The 19,110-nt window shown below is 61.6% G+C and overlaps 1 protein-coding gene across 8 annotated transcripts in view; it reads left to right on the top strand.

The window, feature by feature from the left end:
* The window catches only part of EXOC3L2 (exocyst complex component 3 like 2), a 26,318-nt gene extending 7,208 nt beyond the window's left edge, over window positions 1-19,110 (top strand). For 5 of the 8 annotated variants that reach the window (XM_053267287.1, XM_053267286.1, XM_053267283.1 and 2 more), the window contains 11 exons: window positions 2,527-3,236; window positions 5,234-5,873; window positions 6,157-6,271; window positions 6,646-6,756; window positions 7,786-7,886; window positions 9,924-10,031; window positions 11,058-11,193; window positions 11,415-11,537; window positions 12,822-12,977; window positions 13,889-14,010; window positions 18,053-19,110. In XM_053267287.1, the coding sequence (XP_053123262.1) occupies window positions 2,552-3,236; window positions 5,234-5,873; window positions 6,157-6,271; window positions 6,646-6,756; window positions 7,786-7,886; window positions 9,924-10,031; window positions 11,058-11,193; window positions 11,415-11,537; window positions 12,822-12,977; window positions 13,889-14,010; window positions 18,053-18,350 (2,595 nt within the window). In that variant the 5' untranslated portion in view covers window positions 2,527-2,551 and the 3' untranslated portion in view covers window positions 18,351-19,110. Of the gene's footprint in view, window positions 1-538; window positions 689-752; window positions 1,646-2,526; window positions 3,237-5,233; window positions 5,874-6,156; window positions 6,272-6,645; window positions 6,757-7,785; window positions 7,887-9,923; window positions 10,032-11,057; window positions 11,194-11,414; window positions 11,538-12,821; window positions 12,978-13,888; window positions 14,011-18,052 lie in introns of those variants that run through there. The other 3 variants (XM_053267289.1, XM_053267288.1, XM_053267285.1) reach the window with 3 other exon arrangements.

Genomic DNA, 19,110 nt, shown 5'->3' with positions numbered 1-19,110 from the left:
CTGAATGCCTCTTCCTTTGGGAAAAGGGAATTTTGATACAATAAAATCCTACAAAAGGGCCTGTTGCTGGTTCCCTCACTGTCTGAAGCACAGTACAGAATTAACTAAGACAGGGTCTTTTCTATAGTGGCACTGACGCTCTGGAACTCCCTGCTAGGGGAAGTGTGTACTGCTCCTTCACTGCTGACCTCCAGCAAAGGTCAGCTGCGAGTCAGCTCAAAGCAAAGGTGATGTTGCTTTGGAAGGTGCCATTTGGCGACCCCAGAAGGGTTTTTGCTCCCTCGTGGCTGGACTTCTTTTTGCTTTCTTTTCTTTTAGCTTTGCTGCTGGTCTTGGGTTTTTTCACCCCTAGTCTGCTGTTTCTAATAGTTATATGTTTCTTTTAAACAATTTTAGCCACTTTGAAGGGCTGTGCTATCAAATATGGGATCTAAATAAATACTTGGGAACTTTTTGTGCACTGTTGGTGCCCAGTGGTGGATGGTAATGCAGGAGAAACATGTTTAAATTGAATTCTGGTCCATGTAGGCATGAAAGCTACATTACAGAGGCAGAACAACAAAACATAAAGGCAAGAGAGAGAAGGGATTTCTCTTCCTTAGTTCTTGGGCTGAATGCCTTTCAGTGAAAGACTTTCAAAAGTTTGCATGCTCTTTGAGGCTGGTCCAGGAACAGACAAACAGAAAAGGTATCACAGGCATGTCACATCCCTTCTATACATTTTAACAGCGAAAGAGGAGAGCATCCTGCCTCCAGACAGATGATAAGCAAGCCTGGGGGTGGGGGGGTCCGCTGGGTCTCCTCCCAGCTCTTGTGCACCCAACAGAACGCCTGTTTTCTTCTCCCAGACGTTGGAAGGTGGGGCCTGCAGGCAGAAGCCTGGAGACACTGAACCGAGCAGGATGGAGGCTGAGCTGGGGCTTCATCGCCTTGACTCCCCCTGCCGCAACCCCCCCATTTAAAAAAAGCCAGTGTGCTGCATGGGATCGTCTTGGACTAGGAGGGGGAGGCCCTGGGTTCGGATCCCCACTCGGCCATCATGCCGCTGCTGCCGCTTGGGTGATCTCAAGCCAGCCGCGCTCTCAGCCTAGCCTCCCTCACAGGGTGGTTGAGAGAACACTGCAGGCTGCCCTGAGCTCTTGGGGGGACAGGCAGGATGCGGCCAAAAGGAAACACAAACTGCCCCCACGTGGTCGAGGGCTGGTGTGCTCAGCTCTCTGGGAAGTACCGGATATTCCTGGTCCTCCTGACTGCATCCAGCATCCATCCTCACTCAAGCCGGAGCTGTGTGCGAGGGTGGGATCCTGCCCCTTCGTCTGGAGCCTGCCAGACGTGACGGGAGATCCGGCTGGGCGGCTGGCAGCAACAGCCCCCTCCCCTTTCTCCCAGGGATTTGGCAAGCCACTGCTTGGGGAGGGTCCCCACACACCCCCCCCGCTGCTCTCTGGCTCCTTCCCGCCCGCCGGAAGGAGGTGAAAGAGAAAGCCGTCACATGCCAAGGGGAGGATCCAAGGCGCAGAGGTCAGTCAGCTCTCAGGCTCACCTGATTCCAGTATTTGCAGAAGAGGAGAGACGGGCAGGCAGGCAGGCCAGCGGGAGTGGGGCAGAGCCGGCCTCTTGCTGGAACCACACCATGAAGGCTCAGGTAGGGCACCTCCATTCACAGAGAGAGCTGGAGCAGGGCTGGACTCCTGCTGGGTGGGAAAGGCCTACCCCGGTGGGGAGGAAAGCATTTTTGGTTAGTTGAGGAAAGGCCCTCTGCACGCACTCGGGCGATGGCTGCCCTACTGCCCCTCGTCATGTCTAGCAGCCTACGAGGTCATTGCAAACGAAAGAGGCTGCCTTGGCCCCGCTTGCTCAGCCGCAGGCCTCCCCATTTTGCAGTTGGGGAATTGAGGCCGGGCAAGAGAGCGAGAGCTGCTTGGCTGGCTTGCCCAGGACTCCCCAGAGGGGCGGCGGGAACTCCCTTATCCCTGCTGGGCCCTGCACTCTTCCTCTCTGTTGCTCTCTCGGCTTGTGGGGCTGAGCTTTGGTGAGTGAGTGAGCCCTGCCTCGGGTGAGGCCCCACTTGTGGGGCAAAGCCCCCTAGACATCCTAAGGAGAGGCAGGCGGTTTCTCTCTGGGTGCACTGCCTTTGTTTCTCAGACGGGGCACCCCACTTTGGCATCTCTGCCCCCCAGAATCCACATGGGGGGAGGACGCCACCTGTGCTTGCCCCTTGCTAGCCCCCACGGTGGGCAGAACAAGGCAGGTGGGGCTCAGCAGCCTGTGGAGCAGTGGGGGGAAGAGGAGCGGGGAGGGGGGTGTTGTGTCTGGACACGCCCTGAGGATCATGTGTGTGCATTAGCAGAGCAGCCCCCCAAGCAGGACTCCCCAGCCTTGGGTCTCCAGAGGTTGGCCAGCCATTGTGGCTGGGGATGATGGGAGTTGTCGTCTGACGACATCGCCGAGGCTGGCCGGTCCTGCTGCTGTAAGCACAATGCCTGTGGTTGTGGCACCTGACCCTTCGTCCTGTCTCCTTCCCAGGCCCTCCTGAGGAGCAGCGGCTGCCATGCCGGTCCTTAAGCACCCCTACCAACTCAAGATGGCCAATGGCGAAGCCGCCAGCAGCGGGGCCCTGATCCTGGAGAAGGAGGGCCAGGGCACCAACCCCTTTGAGGAGGACCTCGAAGGGAACGAGCGAGACGCCTTCCTCGGGCACGCCTCCCCCGAGAGCAGAAACCCTTCCCCAGAGGGTGGGGGGGCGCTGGAGAGGGGGCTTTTCAGCGGCAGCCTCGAGGGCCACTACCGACGCCGGGCGACCTTGGAGAAGCTGGTGGGGCTGCCCCACTTCCGCCTGGGCCGAGGCAAGAAGGGCGGCGACAAGGACAGGCCCCCCAGTGGGGAGAGGGGCTCTGACCGGAGGTCCTTCCTGGGCCGGATGCTGATCCCCTTGTCGGAAGGCAACCAGAGGGCCGCCGAGAAGAGGAAGGCCCCCCGCCGCCGCTCGGAAGACTTCAGCCTGCTGCAGCGCCTCAACGGGCGCCGCAAGGAAGGCCTCTGCAGCCTGGAGTGCGGCCTGGCCGAGAAGGAGAATGGCGGGGGGGACGCCGTGAAGCGCATGGCCTTCCTCAAGATCGGGCTGGGGGGCAGAGTGCGCCGGGCGTCCCTGGTGGAGAAGCTGAGCCCGACGGAGGCCTCGGAGCCGGAGCCGGCCGCAGAGGAGGGGCAGGTCAAGGCCAAGGAGCCGCTGTCAGGTGAGGGGGGGGCTGGCCGGAGCCAGGACCGGCCGCCCTCTCCTGCTCGGGCTGTGGCCAGTTTTGCGGAGGGGTGAAGGAACTCAGGTTATGCATGGGAGAGTCCCATGGTGGGACAGCCCTGGGTGCCGGACCCAGAGTCTTGGCTCGCTCGCGTTTCTGCAAGAGCTGGGCGTGCAATGCCCGTGGAGGCCCTAATGTTCAGGTGTTGAGAGCTGGGCTTTCATCAGGCATCCTGGCTGTCTGCAAGTCCTTCCCAGGGGTCTGGAACCAGCCCTGCTTTCCAGCGACCTCCCAGGGCCAGCCTGTTTACTCAGGTTATGGCCGGAGAGAGGCTAATGAGAAGCCGTTTTGTCCTTGGCTCATTGTTCCAGCCTGATTGCAGCCCGTCTGCAAAAAGTGGCCCTGTGACCTTGCTGGAGAATGTGCCCCGGGGGAAGGAAAAGGCCTCCCAGAGTTCTGGGGAAAGTGGAGCAGGCTGGGAAATAGGCAGAGCTCGTTCGGCTTCTTCGGTTCCGAAGCCTGGAAAGAGCCTTCCTTCCTTTCTGAAGTGGTATGCCTGGAACAATTGGTCAGTGATCGCCTCCTGTAGATAAGCCTGCCCCCAACGGCAGCTTGTCTGGCCGTCCACCTTCTGCTGCTGAACTGATCTGTTGGGAGAAGCAGACCTGTGGCCTTTGGTCCAGCAAAGAGCCCCCCCCCCGCCCCCGATGCTTGAAAATTCCTCCAAGAATTGCCTGGGAAGTGTTCACTGCTTTTCCTTTGTGGAAATGTGGCATTCCGTTGTGGCAGGCCTAGCTAGCAACTCACCCCACCACCACCACCACCACCACCACGGGGCAGGGGGGGCAGCAGCACTAACTCGCCAAGGGGCACAGTCCCCCAGGACGTCGCCCCCTCCGGCATTAGCCCCGCATCCTCACGGGGTGACCGGCTGGCAAGCGTTAAGGGCCAGAGCTCAGGGCGAGCCTGCTGAGTCACCACGGCTGGAGCCCCACGGAAAGGGCAGCAGAGAGTGCCGTCCCCAGAGGAGTCCCAAGGCTGAGAGCGCCCTTGGCCCCGCTCCCAAGGGGCTGCCTGTGGTGCAGCAGGATGCAGAGGCACTGCAGCGGTGGGAAGGCGGCATGGCTGCCAGCTGGCCTCTTGCAGGAGAGCAGGCGCCTTGCTGCTTCCCCACGGCAGGCGGCCTCGGGGATTGACTGCTGGGGCGGGAGGGGGCATCCACGTTTCTAGGCTCCAGGCCTTCTCCTTGGTGGTCGGTGCTGATGGGCAAGGCTTTGCCACGGCTCCTTTCCGTCTGTGGCGGCGGGGGCGGGGGGGCGCGTTTCCCTTCCACATGGTGCAGAGACCTCAGGGTCACTTGCCGGGTCCTCCAAGGAGCGGTGGAAGGAGCTGGGCGTGTTTCGCCTGGAGAAGGGGAGGCAAACGGGGGCGGGGGGTCCCGAGGGCGCCTGCCATATAGAAGCAGGAGCGGGCTTGTTCTCTGTGGCTCGGGAGGATGAGAAGCTTTGGGTTGGAAGGGCAGGGAGGCGGGCTTAGGCTTGACCTGAGGAAGAAGAGCTGGCGGAGAGCCCACCTCCTGCAGCTGCAGCCTCTCCTTGGCTGGTGACCTTCCAAGGGAGGCCAGTTGGCCAACTGCAGCAGAGTCCTGCCCTGAGCAGAGAGGCGGGCAAGCCCAGGCCCCCATCCGGCTCTCTCACGTGCCGGGATCCCCATGACCTCCGAGCCTGCATGCCACCTGCTGTGTGTGGTGGGCTCCTCTCGGGGCACGGCCTGGTCGGCTTCGGTGGTCAAAGCCCGCCATGAAGGACTGACTGACTGGCCTCCGGGCAAGTATTGCTCGGGCAAGCCAGGGGACCTCCCAGGGCTGCCTGTGGCTGGAGGCCCTGGCAGGGGGCAGCAGGAGGGTGCCGGCTGACCTCGAGAGCAGAGGGGGGGAGGCCCCCCCAGACACCCTCCCCCCGCCTCTCACCTTGTGTCCCTCCCCTCCCCCCCAGTGCTAGAGATCCTGAACCTGATCCAACAGAGGGATCTGCTGACCGCCGACGAGCACATCATTGAGCTGGAAGCGGAGTGCGAGCAGGACGGGTTGCCGGGCCCGGAGAGCGGCGAGGCCCGCAAGGATGGGAGCCGGAAGGCCAAGGACGTGGCCCTGCTGTACAAGGAGCTGCTGAAGGAGCTCTGGGCAGTCCTGGCCGAGTCGCTGGCGGCCAAGGGGGCGTCCCTGCCCTTGGAGCTGGTGGTCCAAGTGATTGAGCAGGAGGAGGCGACGGACCGCAGGTGGCTGGAGGCCAAGGGGGGCCCGGCCCAGGCGGGGGCCCGGCCACGGGCCATGCGGATGCAGTGGGCCGAGGCCGTGGCCAGAGTGGTCAGCCAGCGGCTGGGCCAGTGTGTGGAAGGCAGGGCTGGCCCCATTGCCACGCTGATGGACAGGCTGGCCAAGTGTGCCGTGGAGGACCTGTGCACCGTCAAGTTCCACCTGCTGCATGCCTACCCGAAGGAGTACAAGGCTTTCGGCGTCTACCTGGGCAGCTATCACCGGGGGCTGGCCCAGCACCTGGCCCAGGAGGTCCAGAAGAAGTTGACCATTCCCGAGCTCTACTTCGTCTTGGACTGGAACAGCAACATCTACCAAAGGTAAGCGGAGAGGAGCCGGCCCAGTCCTGAGGCTGCCGGAGTCCTGCGGAAGGGCTGCATCTCAGGCAGGGGGCCCCAGCCCAGCCCCCCAGGGTCTCCAGTGGCAGGAGATGGGGAAGAGCCCCCTCTTCCGGAAATCGGGGGGGGGGGGCCTGCTGCCACTTGATTTCGGCCGCGATGTGCCTTGGGCTGCCCCGTCTGCACGGGCTGCAGGGTCCGGGAGGTCCCAGGATGCGGCTGACTGGGGGAGTCCCATCCCTCTCGCTTTCTCTCCACCACACAGGGAGGTCCTGCGCCGAGCCGAAATTGCTTCCCTGGTCAAAGGCCAAGAGCTGGGCCAGCTGCTCTCTCCCGAGACTCAGCAGAGGCTGGAAGAGAACTGCCTCGTGGCTGTGAAGGTAACGGCAGAGCGCCCAAGGGACTCGGGAGGAAGCAAGGGGAGCCCTCCGTGCACGCGGAGAGAGAGAGAGATCTGTGCCAGTCTGTGCAGACAATGCTGAGCTAGATAGACCAGTGGCCTGACTCAGTCTGTGGCAGCTGCCCATGTTCCTATGAATTGGGTGGGGATCAACTCAACAGGTCACTGAGGAACTTATTGGGTAGCCAGTCATGCAGGGAGTCCGGGAGGCCCAGAGTGAGGAGCGGAGGCTGTCCGCTGGCCCCTGCTGCTCAGCTGGCTTCCCAGAGTGGAGTGCCCCCCACCCCACCCACCCCGTTTCTCTCTCTCTCTCTCACACACACACACACTGGTCTGCTTGTTGCTTGTTCCTAGGCCAAGATCACGGCCGACATGATGCAAGAGCTGCAGAAGGAAGAGGAGTCCTGGGCGCAAGACGCCAAGGGCCAAGACGCCCAGCCCGGCCTCTCCAGCAAAGTCATCTCCGTACGTCTGGCTCTTGGCCTCCCGAGCGCAATGGGTCTCTTCCCCCCCCCGGTCCCCGGCCGTGCCTGCTGCTCTTCCCCTCGGCCACGCCTCCCTCCACTAGTCTGGCCCTTGTTCACGAACCCGTTGCCAGGGGGCACGGCTCAGGGGTCCCGGGGCGGGGCGGGGGCTCTGTGTGCACAGGACCTGGGGGCCATCCCCCCCCCCAGCCGAGCACAGGTGAGAGGGCTGCAAAAGGTCTCTCTCTCCCTGAGGCCCTGGAGCGTTGCTGCAGGCCAGAGCGGGCCATCCTGGGCGAGGTGAGCCACACAGAAGGCCGCTTCGTGGGCCCAGGTGCTGTTTCCGCTGTCGGTGGGGGGGGGGGGAATGGAGGCTACTCCAGGCTGCAGGTTCGCCACCGCCTCGAGTGTGGCTTGACCAGGAAGCTTGCTTTGCCCACTATGTCACCAGGAGAGCACAAATGCCAGAGAAAGACCCGCTGGCTGTGGCAGTGGGGCAGGACTGCCTGGACCCCGGGGGCCACTGCTCAGGAGAGACGAACATCAGAAGCTGCCTTCTACGGAGCCCGGCCTTGGTCCATCTAGCTCTGTGTGGCCTGCTCTGGCGGGCAGCAGCTCTCCAAGGCCCAGTCCTGTGACTTGAGCCCCCGCTTAGGTGGATAGGCCAGAGACTGAGCCTGGGGCTTCCCGCGTGCAAAGGCCTGTAGCCCCTCCCTGGTGGGATCCAGCAGCCCTGCTGTGCTTCTTTCTCATCTCCACACTGCTATGACCACGGAGCCACAAGGGAGGTCGCAGTGCCAGGGCCCCAGAGGGTCAGGCCACCTTCTGTTCCAAATTCAGAAGCAGGATGGGCCGCACCCTGGCAACAGCTTGGCCCCTCTCCGTCCCTGCGTGCTCCTGCCACGCTCTCTCGTGGCTGGACGGTGTCCTCTCTTGGAACTGAAGAGGAGGTCTTGGGTGGGGAAGGGGACTCTCTGGAGACCCCTCCCTCCCTCCTCCGCAGGCCCTGAGTGTTTCTCCCTCTTTGCAGGTGTTAAAGGTTCATGCAGACAAAGCCCCTCAGATCACAGAAGACTTTGGGATGAGGATGGCCCACTGCTGCCTGAGCAGCCTGGCAGAATTCCTCCAGAGGTATGGTGGCCCGGATCGTGGGAGGGGAGCTGCAGGCAGGGCAGGCAGGCAGGCATCTGCTCTGCTCCCGCCACGGCTGGGGACAGTTTAGGAACAGTGGCCGAGTGGGTGGGGAGGCTCACTTATCCTGGAGCTGAAGCAAACTCTGACAGCCCAAACCCTGGTCATGAAATAGTTCAACCCACCTGGCAATTTCAGTCCAAAGCCAACAATGTCAGATTCAAAGTTTGGGTTTCTGCCTGATTGCCAGGTAATTTTGACAGCCTCAAGTGCCCAGAATCTGTTGTTTCAGTGCTGGTTTGGGTTTTGGACTTAGTTCTGTGTCACCACCGTGATAGAGAGCATCTGTCAAAAATAGCAGTGTTATTTCTCCTGGTGTGAACCTCCCTGAACTTTTTGGGGGAAAGGGGTCTAGAGAGGAGTTTCCATAAGAGGGTGACGGCCTTCCACACACATTGCCTTAAGGGAAATGCCCATCTCTGCCACAGATTCCTTGTTTGCCCTTTGTCAAGTTGCCCAGCCTCTTTGATCCTCAGTTCATCACAGAGATGTCTTAAAGGAGCTTCCATCCCACCTTCAGCGCCCAAAGGCCAGGAGAAACACCTGCCACTCAGTTTTTGCAATCTTCCAGACCAGAGCGGGCCATAAGCAGGAGAGTAGGTGCGCCAAAGAGAGGGGACCCAAGGACCCCGCAGAGGGCTCAGATAAGTGATCCAAGCCGTAAATGGCCAGAAGAGCAAAGGCTGGGCTGGAGAGTCTTCAGAGTTTTCCTCTGTGCCAGGGAGCACCCCAGACAGTCTAAAAGGGGGGTGGGGGGGATTCCACCCAAGGCAAAGCAAAGAAGCAGAAACACAACAGGCAGCTGGTGGGGGGGGGGATTGTCCTGAGAAGGCAGCTCTTTCCTCCAGCCCCCTCATGAGACCATCAGATGGGTGGGGAGCATATCGCTCTACCCCCCTGGATGGGATCCAGCCCCGATGTTGGCTGCTATGAATAGCTATAGCTCTTGGGTGAGAAACTCCCTTGGGTGGAGGTTGAGGAGGAGAAGGTGTGGCCATTTCCATTTCAAACTGGCCGCCCAGCCCAGGGTTCATCTCGGCACGAAAATAGCGACCGTGGTGGCCCCGTTTTGCAAGGAACCACAAGCAAGGTGGAGTCCCAGGACAGAGGCCCCTGTCACTGTGGAGTCAGGGCTCTGGCGGAGAGTCCACACCCAGCCGGGGCCTATTTTTATCGGAGCCCCTTCCTGGAGCGCCTGTCCCGAGCGCTCAGGGCGTGTGCCTGGTCTGAGGAGAGGCGGTCCCTGGGGACAGCGAGGGGCCCGAGGCTCATCCCGGGGCTGTCCCAGTCCAGTGGGCGGCTGGGGAGGGCCCAGCGTGTCTTCTTCTCCCCCTGCAAGGAGAACCCAGCAGAGAGACGGGGCTGCAACCCAGGGAAGTGGCTGAAGGCCGGGGGCTAGCAGGTGTCACCCGGCCCTCTGCAACTTCAGCCGTGGCCCGCCTGTGCGAGGGAGCCATCCCACGCCCAGCCCCACGGAAGGAGCGCCCTCGTTCCCTGCACCCAGTGCTGTCCAGGCCTTGCAGTCCACTGCCAGAGACTTGGTGCTGGAGACGCGGGAGGCCTCTGGAATGCGAGGGGGCAGGAGAGGTGTGGGGCGGCGGGGGGGGGGGAGTCAGGATTGTGACAGTTGCGAGCGGCTCCCTGTAGGAGGCCGGTTTCCAGGTGTTGTTGACCAGCTTTCAAGAAAGGTGTGGCCGGAGAGGGGTCAGAGAGCCTCAGGTCTTTCCCGTGCAGTGGGGCACTTGCCAAAACACGCCCAAGAGCAGGGGTGTCGTGGGGGGGGGGTGCACAGAGACGGAGCGCCAGCGCCTCCTGGCTTCTCTGGCTGTTGGGGTGGGCATGGCCAGGGGGCTGCTGGCATGGAGAGCGGCGGCTTCTGCACTCCTGAGGGGTTGGCGCCTGCCAGCACCCTCCTCACCTGACTGCCCTTCTGTTTGTTTGCATCCCTCCTCATTGTGTGCCTCCCCCGCCCCCCAGTTTCCAGGAGAAAGTGGAAAGGTTCCATGAGGATCAAGCCCAGCCCAGCCCTGTCGATGGCTGCATGGGCTGCACCATTATGCTCGTCAACTGCTGCCCCCCCTTCAGGTGAGAGCCCCCCCGCCTTCTGGCCTTGAACACCTGAGACACAGGAAGCTGCCTTCTGCCAAGTCAGAGCCTTGGTCCATCTAGCTCAGTCTTGTCTTCACAGACTGGCAGCGGCTTCTCCCAGGTTACACGCAGCAGGAGTCTTTCTCAGCCGTCTCTTGGAGATGCTGCCAGGGAGGGAACCTGGAACCTTCTGCTCTCCCCAGAGCGGCGCCATCCCCTGAGGGGAATCTCTTGCAGGGCTCACACCTGTAGTCTCCCCTTCAAATGCAAGCCAGGGTGGGCCCTGCTTAGCAAAGGGGGCCATTCATGCTTGCGACCATAAGACCAGCTCTCCTCCTGCAGGAGCAGCAGCAGATCGGGCCCTCTGAGGCCCTTTTCAGCCATAGACCTCTGAAGTGACATGCAATGCAGAATGAAGGACACCCCACACAAAAAGCACCACCTCATCAAATACACATATTAATGCAAAATCAGCAGCACAGAACCCAAGCAATGGTGAATTATATGTCTCTGCAGAAAACAGCGGTGTTTTCAGTCACACGGTCTCCTGGGCACTTGCCAAAGGAGTCCCATTTCGGAAGGCTCGCAGGCAGCCCCCCATGGGCCAGACCCACCGTATCCGGATGCGCAGCGCAGACCCTGCCCCCCCCCATACCCCACTCCTTGGCCTCCTGGCCCACTCGGGCTGTGCCTTGCCCCCCTCTTCAGCATCACTGCTCTCCCTCTCTGTCCTGGCTCCCATGTGCGGCTTTTCCCGAGACCCTCTCCCTTTGGGGCGCCTCTCCAGCCCCTGCCTCCCCTCGGCCCCCCTCCCTGCTCCTCCCCCCCCCCCACTGCCATCAGCTGCCTTCAGCCCTTTCATTGCTGGGACCCGCCTTGCGCTGAAGGCAAAGTGTCGGGTGTTCCTGGTTCCGCAGTGGCTCCACTCCCCACAAACCCACCATGCCGGGAGGGTGGGGGGGCTGGTGGCCAGCCAGCCTTGGCTCTTGGCCGAGACCCCTTTGACCCGAATGTCTCCCCCAGGGACTACGCTGAGCGCCTGGCAAGGTTCGGCCATCCCGAGAGCGAAGCAGCCACACGCCAGGCCAACTCCTGCCTCCGCAGAGTGACCCGTCTCTGCAACAGCGTGCTGGCTGACCAGCTCTTCCACAACCTCAAGGTATGGGTTGCCAGCCGGGGAGCGGGGCGGGCCAGGGGCCCCTGGCCGTGGCTGCAGCAGCAGGGGGTGCTGGGAGGAGAAGCCACCTAGGCTGCTTGCACGGCTGCTGGGGTGCTGGGAGCTGGTCCCCTCCCTCATCCTGCTGGTGCAAGACCCTCCCCCCCCGCCCCCGCTCTCTCCCCCTCCTCACCTCTGCCTCCTCCTCCCCCCCCCCCACGCAGCCCTACTTCCACAAACTGATGAAGTGGAAATGGCTGAGCAACTCGGAGGCCTTCTCCACCATCATGGTCCTTCTCTCGGAGCACGTCCAGAAGCTGAATACGATGAAGCTGGAGCCGTACCAGGTGAGGGACCCGGGTCTGGCTGCACAGCGAGGGGAGATCTGCCTGGCGTGGGAGCAAGTCCCCCCCTCTCAGGCTGCTGTCATTAACCGGGCAGGAGCAAAGCCAGTGGAGGGCGGGGGGCGGGGGGGGGGCTCAGCTGGTTGGTCAGCTTTTGGGGCGTCGGTTTAGGAAGGGGGCTGGAGGAGGTCTGCTTCAAACAACCCCATCTTGGCGAACCAATGGCACTGCCAGAGGCCGGCACAATTCCACCCAGATGATTTATTTGTTTGGCATGTTCATATACTGCCCAAAACTCACGTCTCTAGATAAAACCAAATTAAAACATTAAGGCCATTTAAAAACTTAAAAACAATGATGATAAATTCTGCAAGTCTAATTAGAAGCCTAGATGAACCAAAGTGCCTTGAAGGCTTTTAAAAAGTTGTCAAGAGACGGGGAGGCTCTTCTTTCAGCAGGGAGCACATTCCACAGCCTCGGGGCAGCAACGGAGAAGGCCCTTCCCTGAGTGGCCACCAGAGGAGTTGGTGGCGACTGCAGACGGACCTCCCCAGAGGACCTCAATAAATGGCGGGACGCGTAACGGAGAAGGCTTTCTCTTAAATACCGCCTGCCCAACGCCATTCAGGACTGCCTGTCTTTTGTATACAAGAGCCGGTCTTGAGATAGCGAGTGTGGACTGTCCCCTTTGCTAAGCAGGGTCTGCCTTGGCTTACATTTGGATGGGCGGCTACTTGTGAGTGCTGGAAGAGACAGCATTCCCCTTAAGAGGTGCAACTTTGGAAAGCTCCTGCCAGTCAGTATCAACAATACACCACCCAGAGCCATTTGGATGGGGTAGTCTCTACATGCACGAAATAAATAATAAGTAACAGTAACAGTAATCCTACTGAGCTGGATGGACCAATGACCTGGCTCGGTAGAAGGCCGTGTCCAAAGCTTTTGCTAGCTCTGCTCCTCTGCCTTTCACAGGAGCCTGCTATCTGGAAAGCACCCAGCTTTCTCCAGCTTCTCCTGTGGCTTGGTGCCCAGGCCAGGGAAAGCTGGCTTTCTGCATGCCTGGCGGCGGTTGGCCATTTGGCAGCCGGGCCAAGGGGAACAGCATTGCCTGGCCCTGGGAGGAGGGCCCCCCCAATGCCTCCCCATCTGGATGGCATCTGCAAAGAGAAGGGCTCTCACGGCTCTGCCTCCTGGCACCGCGCCCCTTCATGCCCCGGAATCCTGACTTGTTCCTCCCTCTCTGGCGGGACCTCTGACCCTTCTTTGGGCTTTGCTTGGGCCAAGCAGATGCTGGTGAAGGAAGTGCACCGCCGGGTGCTGATCGAGTACATCCGCCCCCTGATGAGGGTCCGCATCATCTGCGTTTCCTCCAAGATGAGAGCCAAGATGGCCAACAAGCTGCGGGACGAAGCCAGGCAGCTCCAGGAGTTCTTCACCCAGCTGGTGAGGGAGTGGGCAGCCTCCGTTGCCAGGTGCAGAGGGTGGGGGGCGCGTGGGGCAGAACCGGCGTGCCCAGGTGCAAAGGAGGACCACAGAGGGGGCCTCACGAAACCCCCTTTTGCATCTGCTCCCCTGAGGCCAGACAAGGCAAGAGACAGGAAGTGGACCTCTGTGCCTGTGTTCAGCCTCACCTCTGGGTACCTGTGAATATGTAGGCAGATGGTGTTGACAGGAAGGTGTGACTAGGGCTCTGGCCTTCCTGGGGCCTGGCTGGAAGCAGGGGTGGGGTGGGGTGGGGTGCTCAGCCCCTTCCTCTGACTTCAGGGTGCTTAGGCATGAGGAAGGCATTCACCCCGTGGGGAGGTTCTGCCCTCCTGGAAGTTTTTCACACGGGGCTTTTAAAGCCCTTTAGCTCGCCTCTCCTCCGGAATGGAGGGGGGATGTTCACATATGGGGCGGCAGATTTACTCCGAAGTCCCTGCAAGCTGTCAGGGAGCACTTCACACACAATTCGGGTTTTTCACTGCGCGTTAAGGGTGCAGAACGATTTATATCCGGGGTTAAAAAAAAATCCATGTCTTGCTTTGGGTTTTGGGGATAACTTTGAGTTCACAGTAAGGCCTTGCAGAAAACCCGCGGTCAAGCCTGCTGTGCGGAGAACTCCCTGGTGTTGATCCAGGCCCCTTTTTGGTCCTCTGGCTCACCTCTGGGCGTCCCACAGCGGGAGTTCCAAGGCTCACTTTTGATTTGTTTGAAAAGGTCACTTCCCAGGCCGTGTTTGCAGGCACAGCTCCTCGCCTCTCCCACCTCCAGACAGGACAAGCGAGGGGCTATTTTTAAGGGGCTGCCTTCCCCAGGTCAGCCTGCCGTTGCCTCCCCCCCCCATCTCCTGCCTCCCCTCCCTCTCCTTGCAGGAATCCACCCCCTCCTGGCTGGACTCGGCCGTGCCGCGCCTGGCAGGGATCATTGAGCTGGAGGAGACGCCTGCCATCCAGGTGGAAGTGGGGTTCCTTGCCAAGGAGTTTCCTGACGTGCAGTGAGTGCAGGGACTGGGCTTCTGGGGAGGAGGGGTGGCCGTGGCCTTGCTGAACGCCGCGCAGACATCTGCCTGAGCTGGAAGCCAGAAAGAAACCTAAACAGAGCCATGCTGGATTCGGCTGTTTGCTCCCACAGTGGGTCAGCTGGATGTCCTCTGGAAAGGCCACAAGCCAGGCATGAAGGCAACAGCCCTCCCTGCCCAAACCTCAGCAGCTGCCGCTTAGAAGTGTCCTGCTGCCTCTGAACGTGGCGTTCCATTTAGCTGCCATTGCCAATTGCCTTTGGGAGGCCTCTCCTCCATCTCTCTGGGCTGGGAGAGTGGGCGCTCTGGAAACATGTCTTTGGACTGGGCGGGGGCGGCGGGGGGGGTCAGACTACATGAGCTCTCGGCTCTCACTTCCCTAATGTGCCTGAAAGATGGTGCCCTCTCTTTCTGCCGGGTTGATGGCCCCAGGCAGGGCCTGTGATGCTTCTCGGATATCGCTCCCCTCGGGACAGCTGCCGCGGGGCTGTGCCTGAGCTTCTGCAGGGCCAAGCAGCCCCCCACCCCCGGCTTAGTGGTGGCCCGTCCTGGGCCTCCCACCCCCTGGGTCTCAGGGGGCCTGATGCGGTCAGGCCAGGCAGGCTGCTGTGCTCCTGGCGGTGGCTGGCTGCCATGGCCGCTGGGGACCGCCATGCTCCCCTTCCATGCCAGGGAACCAACACAGCAGGATCAAAGCTTGAAGGGGAAGCACTCATCAGGGTTGTCCCTCCTGTCCGAGGAGAAGGGCGATCAGGTGGGGCCGGGCGCGGCCTGAGGAAACTCCTCGGAGCTGAGCAGCGCATGCGGAGCTGGGGAGGGCGAGTGCCGGCCCCTCTGGGCCCTTTCCTGGAAGGGCGTCCCCCCAGTCTTGGCTGGGAGCGGGAAAGAGCCGCCATTTTCGGAGCCAGGGCAGTGGGTGGAGGCAGGAGCTCCTCAGCCATTCTTCCCCGAGAGAAGCAGCCACCCAGCAGCAGCACTGCAGGACTGCCTTCCCAAGGCGAGGCTGGGCTGCTCAGGACTGCAGGCTGAGCGGCCTGCTCTGGCCTCCTGACCGGCTTCCTCTCTCAGCTCCGTGGGGGGTCTCTGGAGTGCCGGCAGCAGCAGCATCCCGTGTGCCTGGCAGTGCCAGCCCCAGGAGGAGGGCGGCTTCTGCTGCTGCGGCTTCTTCTCCCCCCCCACCCCGCCCAGCAGCACCCCTCCTCTTCTGCCTCTCAGTGGGATCTCGCCTCAGCAAGAGATCCTCCCAGCTCCGATTTGACCTCTGCGGTGGGCGTGGAGGCAGGTAGCCGAGGCGGGCCCCGGGGACCAGGGAGGGGTCCTCCTCCTTCCTCCAGAGGTGGCCTCCGAGCAGCCAGTTCTTGGAAGCCAGACGTGTCACTGCCGGTTTCCCAGGAGGAGGGCAAGGCGGGCGAGTTATAAATACCCTGCGCCGCCTTCCACGCTGCCCGCACAGCCCCGTCCTGCTGCCAGCCGGCTGCGTCACTCGGGAGAGGGCAGCGGAGCAGCCTTATCGTGTCTCCTCTGTTTTCCTTTCCATCTTCCTGCTTATTGCATCCTTAGGAATTGTTTTGGAGGCGACAGATTGCCCGTTAAGTGTGGCTGACGGACGTTTCCTGTTTTATCTGGACCCGTTTGGGCTTGTGGTCTCTCGGCAGAGAAGGAGGAGAGCCAGACATCCAGCAGGAGAAAAACAAGTGTGGCTGGACTCCAGACAGGAATTGGGCTTGGCAGCCACTTCCTGCTGGGCCGCCATTTTGCGTTGGCAGCAGGACAAGACTCCTGTTGGGATGCAGAGGTCTCTGGGCGCTAACCAGGGTGCCGAGGAGACCTGCTGCTGCTGCTGCTGCTGCTGCCAGTGTAAAAGAAAAGGCAGCAGCAGGAGATGAGCCTTGCCAGCAGCCTTCACAGACGGGGCTTCTGCCCCATATCTCCTCCGGAAGAGAGTGTGTGCGCCTTCACACACCAGCCAGACTCACCCCGAAGGGAGATCCTTGGACCCACTCCACACACACAAGTCGGGCTTTATCTTGCCAATCTCGGTGTATTTCCGGCTTTTTAAAAGGAGATGTGGGGCAGAAGCCCTGTCCCTGAAGCCTCCGGCCTCTCCCTTTCTCTCCCATTGCCCTGGCTCCATAAAACCACCAAAAAGGCGATGGGGGTTGTAACCCAGCAGTATCTTGGGGTGCAGGGTTGGAAGCCCATAGGTGTGACCTCCCCCCTTTGAACTGTGTGTGCTTCCCAATTCTGGGGCTTGGCCACAGAGCCCAGTGCCCCATTGCACTGGGGCAGAGCAGAGCAGAGGGTGGGCTGGCTAGGGAGCAAGGCCAGGGATGGGACCGCTGGCTTGAGTGGGGGGGGGCGGTGCTCCCTGTGGCGAAACCTCTCCAGCCAAGCAGGAAGTGGCCCAGCCTCCCTGCCCTGCTTCTGGCCCCTGGGAGGAGGCCAAGCCCTGAGCCCAGGCAGCCTGGCTCTAGGCCCTCCCCGCGCTGCCCCCACCAGCACTCCTCTGCCTGCCTTAGACGACTCCCCGGAGCTGCAGGCAAACAAGCTTCCTGCTGCTGCTGCTGCTGCTGCGTCAGGGCCTCGATCCTTGGCACTCAGGGCGGCCCACACTGCCAGGCAAGGGCTCTCCAGGGTTCCAGGCAGAGAGGCCCCCCCCCCCCCCGCCCGTCCCCCAGGCAGTGCAGCTCAGATGCATGGGGGACCCCAGCCCGGCCCACCCCCACCGGCCCCTGCTGCTCACCTCCCCCTCCCCAGGGAACATCCCAGGAAGGAGTGTGTGTGGCTGGCCAAGCGGGTCTCCCTACCCAGACGGAGGCCGCGCTTGGATGCCAACGACGAGGGGAAGGAGCCTGGCTAACTAGCCGCTGCTTCTCCTCCTGGGCCCACCGGCCTCTCTCTCTTGCTGGGAAGAGGCGCCTCGATCAGCCGTGCGCCGCCCGGGCCCCCGTCCCCCTCGCCTGCGCCGGTGGCGCTTCTGGGCAGCCAGCAGAACGGGGCTCCGTTGATTACACGGGCCCCGTGCCAGCTTCCTGAAGTTAACGAGACATCCGCGGCAGCAAGGCTTTAAATAAACTCCGTGGCGAAGGGAGTGCGGAGCCAGCCGCCTGCAGGTTCTCGCCTTGAGCTGGAGAGCAACGGCCTGGCCAGGGGCATGCGGGCCATTGAAGGTGGATGGTCTTGTGGTAGCAAGTTTGAATTGTCCCCTCTGCTAAGCAGGGTCTGCCCTGGTTTGCATTGGAATGGGAGACTACATGGGTAAGGTCTTCCCCAGAGGGGATGGAGCCATAGTTCAGTGGAAGAGCACCTGCCCGCTTGCGTGCCGAAGGTCCCAAGCCCCCTCCCTGGCAGCATCTCCAAGAGAGGGCTGGGAGAGATTCCTGCAACCTGGGAGAAGCCGCTGCCAGTCTGGGTAGACAGTCCTGAGCTAGAGGGACCAAGGGCCTGACTCTGTCTATGGCAGCTTCCTGAGTGGCAGCCGCTCTTCAGACAGAGAAGGGTCCTCCCAGCCTGCCCCAAGGCACCAGGGCTGAACCTGGGACCTTCTGCCTGCGAAGGTGGGCTCCGCAGTCCTTCAGCCGTGGGCTCTCTGGACTTGGGTTCAGGCCCTTCCTCAGCTGTGGACTTGCTGAGCAGCCTGTGGGGCCACCATCTGCAAGCCCTGCAGCTCTCGAGGGCATTCTGCTCCCCATGCTGACCTGCCGCAGCCAATTGCCGCTGCTTCTCAGCTGAGCAGCGTCTCCCTTTCTGGGGAGGCTCTGTGGCGTGACTCCTGCACCCAGGAGGCCTCCGAGGCGCCTGCTTGGAGCAGAAGGGCCCCGTGCAAACAGCAGCCTCTTGCTGAGCCTGCCTGAGTCCCTTCTTGCCCCAGAAGGCCTCTTCTGTCCTAGCAAGGGCCAGAGCGGTGCTCTTCCGGCAGGGAAGTCTCCGCATGTCTTTGCCACTGTGTTCGGGGTTGTCTTTGACATTGTCACGGCAAAAACTGGGAGTGGTAACCAGAGCCCTTCCCGCCCCCCAGGAAGAAGCACGTGTCGGCCATCCTGGACGTGCGGGGCCTGCAGAATCAAGCCCAGCGCCAAGACATCCTTGCTGCCGTGGAGAGCTTGGAGGCGCCGGAGGGCGAGGCGCAGCTCTGCCAGGACCAGGCCTTCTTCTCCGAGATCCCCACCAGCGAAGTGTTCTGCGCCCGTGTCCGGCTGCGCCGCTTGTCGCTTTGGGGACACACCTGCCTCTCGCGGCTGCGCTTGCGGCCTCGGCAACGCCGGCAGCGGCAGCGGCGGCACCCCAAAGAGAGCGAGGCGGAATCGTGGGTGTGAGGCCTTCCCGGTCCACCAGCATCTGGACTCCCTCTCTGCCTTGAGGCGACTGGGCCGGTGCCCAGCATTCTTCTCCATGGGGCCACAGCCGTCCTGTCCATGGTGGAGAGTGCACCCTCCAAGCGAGAGGCCTGGGGCCCCCACCCCGCCACCCACACACGCCCACCATATCTGTTGCTTTTCTCCTTTTGCCCCCAAATGACGGGCCTCTGCCTGCTTTTCCCAAGCAACTTTTCAAAGTGCCTAGGACAGCAACACCCGGAGGAACAGCCGTTCTCCTTCACATATGGGTGACTGTGCTAAAAGCCCCAAGGGGGTTGCAGCGGTGGGGGGGCACTGTGTGAGGCCGGGGCGGAGGGGGATCCTGGCAGCTTCACCAGTTAGGCACCCGTCCTGCAGAGCCAGCTCTTCTGAAGCAGGAGAAAGTGGAACACCTCCCCGCCCCATATATTGTCCAAGAGAGCGCGGACATGTATTTAAGAATTAAGCCTGCAGGCTCCCTCTCCCGGAATTGGGTGGCTTCCTGCCCCTGGAAAGACACGAGCAGCAGGCATCTGCCCAGCAAGGGATCCATGAGCGTGGTGAGGGACCTCCTCCCAAGAGGGGCGGCTTCTGACTGCTCCTCAGCTCCTTCACAGCCCCAGGGGGTGGATGGGTGGGGAGGACAAGGCAGGCCTTACGGAAGGCGGGATTCCTCTTCTGCACCACCAATGAATGTGTATTAATTTAACCAATATAAATGTGTATTAATTTACTCACA

Source organism: Hemicordylus capensis, chromosome 7, assembly GCF_027244095.1.
Source record: "Hemicordylus capensis ecotype Gifberg chromosome 7, rHemCap1.1.pri, whole genome shotgun sequence".
Taxonomy (NCBI): Eukaryota; Metazoa; Chordata; class Lepidosauria; order Squamata; family Cordylidae; genus Hemicordylus; species Hemicordylus capensis.
This window is presented reverse-complemented; position numbering and strand designations above follow the sequence as displayed.